This window comes from Colossoma macropomum, unplaced genomic scaffold (genome assembly GCF_904425465.1).
Source record: "Colossoma macropomum unplaced genomic scaffold, Colossoma_macropomum, whole genome shotgun sequence".
NCBI classification, from domain to species: Eukaryota; Metazoa; Chordata; class Actinopteri; order Characiformes; family Serrasalmidae; genus Colossoma; species Colossoma macropomum.
Window position 1 is genome coordinate 26284601 of NW_023494807.1, and position 6603 is coordinate 26291203.

Sequence of the window (6603 nt, forward strand, 5' to 3'; positions counted from 1 at the left end):
AACTACAGGTAATAGTAAGAGAACACCAAAGATCTTATATTGTGTTGTGAAAACAGTCTAATGTTAGTGTAACCCATTTCAGCATGCTTCTGCTAGGCCCTAAACAGTTATGTTTGTTTCACAATCACTTAAAAATTTGAAATGTTGGTTAATAATTTGCTAATGAAACATATAAGTACAGTGACAATTATATTAGTTAATATTAATATATTAATTATTAAATCTACTAGTAATTACATCAAGAAATGTTCAATCAGAACTCCAATGTCTGAATCTACATAAATTTGTATTTTCCTTCTTTTCTTTTTTCAATTAATCAAATGCACCAGTGATTACACCGAACATCACCTTCAGCACTGTACCAACATCTACAGAGTCAACCATGACCCTTTCAACAGGTAAATAAAATCCAGCTTTTATTATTACAACACAGATTGTTGGTAAGTTCTAAAATATGGTTGAAAATGAGAATGTTGTAGGGCTTTAGTAGATACTAGGGTTTGCGCAAGCGGCTAAATGCCAGCATTTGACCAGTAAAAACACTGCAAATTAAAATCCCACGATAAAAAAATATTAAATAAATATAATCCTGTGGTGAAGCCTCCCACTCTGCTGTTCTGGAGAAGAGGCTGCCCCCAGACTACTGCTATTTAATCGAGGCCGGAGCTTCACTCAGGTTCAAGGAGCCCAAACGGTGCCGTCCTGCGCATTTTAACACAAAATAAGGCTCCTGTTTGGCTCATTGGCTCCTCGTCATTCAAAAGTGTATGTCTTTGGTCATGAACACAGTGAAGGCAATGTGGGCGGGTACTTGAGTGCTTGGTAACCAGTTGCAGTGCCACCATTCAAATACTCAAAATATTGTTTAAGCATTCTTTACATTTCATCATGTAAAGACAAAGAAAAAAAACAGGTTAGCGATTCAGGGAAACACAAATATTATGTTTTAATATTTAAGTTTTGTAAGAAAGTACTTTATACTTTGCAACTATGAAACCTAAACATGACCCAGATAGTAAATAAGTGATGGTCCACACTTAATACTTTCATCCGGCCCACACAGCACCGTGGAAGGATGGTGAAGACTTTGAATCCGGGTGTCAGAATGTTGGCTTAATTTTCAATAATTTTCAGTTAATTATTATTATTATTTTTTTTAAATAATTTTAAACCAAATTTGAATTAAATAACAAGCTATGATATTTTGTAGTTCTCCTAGTACTGAGGCTGTGTTGGACTACTTAATAATTTTTCAGTTAACCAAAAAAAGTTATATATACCTGTTTAAAGACATTGGCCAAATAAGCATGTTTTAGTGTGGGCCACTTTTAGCTCACATGCAGTTTGCCAGTATCAATGCATAGGCAGCAATGCAACATTTCTGCCAGAAGCAGCTCACATCTGTTTTTGGACATGTGGGCCAAACAAGCATGTTTTTAACGTGGGCCACTTCTGGCTTGCATGCCTTTACCCAGTGCCAACAGAGGGCCAGCAATGACATGTTTGCCAGAAGTGGTCCACATCTGCGTGCTACTAGGGGAATATGTTGTCAAGGACGTATAGTTAAGGACGTGACTCTAAAGGCAGAAATAGCTAGCTTTGGCATGTTTTTTCTGTTAACTAGGTAAACTATTTCAGGTGAACTTTCAGAAACAGTTCAAATATATTTTTTCTGAAAAAGTGACATGTTGGGACAGAATCCACTGATTACAAAAGACCTTATGTAAAAGACGAGTCCTTATCAGCAGCACAGCTTGTACCAGTTAGTCTTAGCTCATGAGGTGGCAGCTTTTATCACTCATCAGACACAAAATTTAACAATTTTATTATTCTTTTATAAATTATTTATACCATTTTCTCCAGTAATATATATTAGTGCTGGACTGTTCTGTGTTTTAATGTATTGTATTAATATTTTTCCCCCCAAGTTGAATTTTCAAGTACATTACAAACTACTCCAGAAACCAGCACTCCACAAACATCTTCCCCATTAACCCTGGGTAATATAACAGGCCCACCTACGACATCAGGTAAGTTGTAAAGCAGGATTTTAAGGCTAAATGCTACTCATAGGACTTTTAGTAGATTCACAGAATGCAATTTTTGGCAGCACTTTATTTGAATGCTCAAACATAAGCACTAAGTAACCTGTTTAAAAAGTACTTCAGTATTCATAAACATCTAATGTGAGTATTTTCAGGTTGACATATGATATTTTGTGAAGCTGGTATTCACAGTAGTGTCCATTGAGGCCATTGAGACTAAAAGAGCAAAGATGCCTGAGAAATCACATGATCAGACAATAAAAAAATGGTCAGTGCAAAATTGTAATAAGATGTTGGCATATAATGGGAACATTTACACTGCTCTGGCGCTCTAGTGCACCACATCGCAGCTCATTCGTTTTCTATGAGAAGCGGTCTTGCGGTCACGCGGTGCATGATGTGTTTGGTGCGTCAGATTTGGACGTTTAACTTTAGTCACAGAAAGCTAGCCTGTATGCACTTGTTCAAAAAGAAAGCAAAGACGCTGTCTCTGTAAACTTTATTGATCATTTACGAATGGAGACAGATTTTTTTAATGCTCACTAAAGACTCTGTTGACCATCTGACATTGACAGCTTTGATAAAGCACAGAGACATGAACTGAAATTCGCTCAGGTTTGCACTTCTAGCTGTGGCACTCTGGTTTACAACTCTGTCTTTAGCAGTGCTGAACAAGAAGAGCAGACAGATTTTACAGTAAAACTTGAGCACATGTATAAGTGCAAAACTGTAGGTACAGTTGGCTGATGAGTGATAATCTTATACATGACTGGAATTTTAACCCTTTGTCCAGCTAACTGAATTATAACCAGATATTATTAAAATTCCTGTTGTTTGGTGTTAATATTGCGCAAAACCTATGCTGTCTTATTACTCGTCAGTAAAATGTATCTAAGGTTTTACAGCTTGACGTGCTCAAGTTTTACCCTGAAAATTTCAGTTAATTTGTCCAACACATAAATGCGTCTGACTACACCAAACATCACCTTCATTACTCCACCAGCAACCTCCAGCTCAACCATGAACTTTCAGTATTCACATCATTTCCACAGATCTGCACAATATCGACCCCTTCCCCCAAAAATGAGCATAATGTATTCTTTAAAGAAAAAACTACATTCATTATTTTTGTATGAAATATTCCATACCCTTTTCTCCAGTAATATGTAAAAATAAGTGCTAGACTGTTCTGTGTTTTTATTTTGCATTTGTCCCCCCCCCCAGTACATTACAAACTACACCAGAAACCACCAGTATTTATTTGCCAGTATTTAACAATTTCATTATTCTTTTATGAATTACTTATACCCTTTTCTCCAGTAATATATAAATATTAGTGCTGTACTGTTCTGTGTTTCAATGTATTGTATTTATCAAGTTGAATTTTCAAGTACATTACAAACTACTCCAGAAATCACCAGCACTCCACAAACATCTTCCCCATCAACCATGGATAGTACAACAAGCCCATCTACGACATCAGGTAAGTTATAAAGCAGGATTGTAAGGCAAAATGCTACTTACAGGACTTTTAGCAGATGCATAGAATGCCGTTTTTGGCAACACATTATTTGAATGCTCATTAGTGACTTCACATCTCATACATAAGCACTAAGTAAGTCTAAGTCTCTACATAGTGGTTTCATATTTCATGCATAAGCACTGAATAACCTATTTAAAAATAACGTATTTAAAACCTATTTAACTGTAATAAGAGGTTGGTATAACAGTATACAAGTTTCACAGCTTCACATGTTCAAGATTTAACCTAAAAACTTAATTTGTTAAATACATCAATACGTCTGACTACACCAAACACCACCTTCAGCACTCCACCAGCAACTATCAACTCAACCATGAACTTTCAGTGTTTACATCATTTTCGCAGATCTACACAATGTCAAACCCCTCCCCATAAATTAAGATATAAATTATCATAATATATTCATTAAAAAACTGTAGGCATAAAACTGCACAGCTACTACATGCATTATTCTTCTATGGATTATACCATTTTCTCCAGTAATATGCAAAGATAAGTGCTAGACTGTTCTGAGTTTTCATGTATTTTATTACTACACCAGAAACCACCAGCACTCCACCAACATCTTCCCCATCAACCATGAGTAGTACAACAAGCCCTTCTACAACATCAGGTAAGTTGTAAAACAGGATTGTACGGCTAAATAAGGACTTTTTGTAGATTCGTAGAATGAAGTTTGCACAATGTAGAAAATCTTTCCAAAGATGGAAAACAAAAACAGTAGCCTTGATACTGTAGAGGAACTATGTGTTCAGTATTCTTCTATGAATTAATCCATACCAGTAATATTTCTTTCTCCTGTAATATATAAATATAGGTGCTAGACTGTTCTGGGGTTTATGTATTTTTGAATTTTATCCCCCCCTCCTCAGATTTTCCAAGTACAGCAATAACTATAACTACACCAACCAGCACTCCACCAACATCTTCCCCATCGACCATGAGTAGCACAACAAGCCCACCTACGACATTAGGTAGGTTGTAAAACAGGATTGTAAGGCTAAATACTACTTAAATGGCTTGTAGTAGATTCATAGATTGCACTCTGTTCAATGTAAACTCTCTTCCCTTGAAAACCAAATTAAAAAGTGCAAAAAAATGAAGATAAAAATGTGGATAATCTGTTCAGATGGAAAAACAGTAACCTTGATACTGTAGAGAAACTGTTCAGTATTCTTCTATGAATTGTTCCATACCAGTAATATTTCTTTAAACTACAACAGAACCGACAACTACACCTGCCACCACTCCACTCACCAGTACTCCACCAACTTCTACCCCATCAACTATGAGTACTACAACAACTCCATTAATAACTAGTGGTAAGTTGTTAAACATGATCTTAATGCATAATGTCTCTTATAGGACTTTCAGTAGATCCATAGAATTTCCTCTATGCAACTTTTGGCAACACTTTTAGAAGATTCATAGAATGCAATTGGCACAATGTAAACTCTCTCCCTTTGAAAACAAAAAATAGCAAAAAAGTAAGATAAAAAATGTGGATAGTCTGTTGAAATGGAAAACAAAAACAGTAACCTTGATGCTATAGAGCAGAGGTCTCTAATAGGCGGACTGCAGTCCGAGTCCAGACCCAGACGCCGTCCTATGCTGACCTGGACCTATAACCGATAAACTATGGAGAATTGTTTAATTTCAACGGGGTGGTCCTGTTTTAATCGGCGTAACTTTTCTAGCCTTGATGGTATGGCTTTAGCGGCCCGGGAAACTCACAGACCAATCGCGTGCATTGTAAATATCATGTGACGCTACTCAGCCAATCACATCTGTGCATTACAATGAGCACTAAGACTCGAGTGAGTGTCCCACAAAGTGAGAACAAAGAACAAAGTGAGTCAGAGGGAAGCTATTTTACATGCCGTGCTCTAAAAAGAGAAAACTGACAATAAATGTTGAAATATTACTGAATTGTACTTTATTTGATTTGACATTCAGTTGTTGACTACATAAGATATTGATACAACTACTAGGCTACTTCAGCTGTAGAGGAACTATATGTTCAATATTCTTCTATATGTATGGATTTTTCAGTTCCCTTTGCTCCAGTAATGCATAAATATAAGTGCTAGACTGTTCTGGGTTTTGTTATGGATTTTTATACTTTATTTTATACCCCTGCCCCCCTCAGTTGTTCCAAGTACAACAATAAGTACAACTACACCAACCAGCACTCTACTCACCAGCACTCCACTCACCAGCACTCCACCAACTTCCCCATCAACTACGAGTACTACAACAACTCCAATAATAACTGGTGGTAAGTTGTTAAACGTGATCTTAAGGCAAAATGTCTGTTAAAGAACTTTTAATAGATCCAAAGAATTTCCTCTATGTTACTTTTGGCAACACTTTCAGTAGATTCATAGAATGCAGTCTGCACAATGTAAACTCTCTCCCTTTGAAAACAAAAAAGAGAAAAAAATAAGATTTGTTCTGTTCAGTTGAAATACAAAGTAAGTATGATAATGTAGAGCTACTGTATGTTTACTCTTCTTCTATGAATTGTTCTATACCCTTTTCTCCAGTAATATAAAAGTAAAGTGCTAGACTGTTCTGGGTTTTTGTTATGTATTTTATTTATGCTCCCTACCCCCAGACATTTTTCCAATTACATTAACAACTACGACTACACCAAAAATCACCAGCACCCTATCATCCCCATCAACCACGAGTGCCACAACTCCATTCATTTCTGCTAAGTTATAAAATATAATTGAAATGCAAAATGCTTCTTGTAGGACTGAGTAGATTCATAGAATTTTCTCTATGCAACTTTTTAAAATTTAAGATAAAGTACAAAAGTATAGTTTCTATGAAGGAGATTTGTGCTGCTACAGACTGACTCAATTTTTCAGTGCTCATGCATGTGTTACGAAGACCCCATGTAGGTAGCTTTCTAAAAGTGTTACACAATTTTCTATACTAACTTTTATTTACTTCTAGGTGTGATGCAAACAGCCTTTACAAATGAATCCTAAATGGAACAATTTTATA

The 6603-nt window shown here is 36.0% G+C and overlaps 1 protein-coding gene across 1 annotated transcript; it reads left to right on the forward strand.

The window, feature by feature from the left end:
- The first annotated feature begins 1964 nt into the window (after positions 1 to 1964).
- Positions 1965 to 6315, forward strand: LOC118796900 (salivary glue protein Sgs-3-like). Its single transcript, XM_036556050.1, has 7 exons — positions 1965 to 2030; positions 3424 to 3528; positions 4130 to 4201; positions 4461 to 4562; positions 4812 to 4910; positions 5738 to 5866; positions 6206 to 6315. Exons 2-7 carry the CDS (start codon positions 3495 to 3497, stop codon positions 6313 to 6315), a joined length of 546 nt encoding a protein of 181 aa, XP_036411943.1. The 5' UTR covers positions 1965 to 2030; positions 3424 to 3494.
- The last annotated feature ends 288 nt before the right edge of the window (positions 6316 to 6603 follow it).

What these genes read in the sequence shown, in the direction of transcription:
- LOC118796900 (XM_036556050.1), top strand. Translation starts at nt 3,495, where the DNA reads ATGGATAGTACAACAAGCCCATCTACGACATCAG. An exon ending in AAGCCCTTCTACAACATCAG is followed by an intron (nt 4,202 to 4,460) that starts GTAAGTTGTAAA and finishes CCCCCTCCTCAG; the next exon opens with ATTTTCCAAGTACAGCAATA. An exon ending in AACTCCATTAATAACTAGTG is followed by an intron (nt 4,911 to 5,737) that starts GTAAGTTGTTAA and finishes TGCCCCCCTCAG; the next exon opens with TTGTTCCAAGTACAACAATA.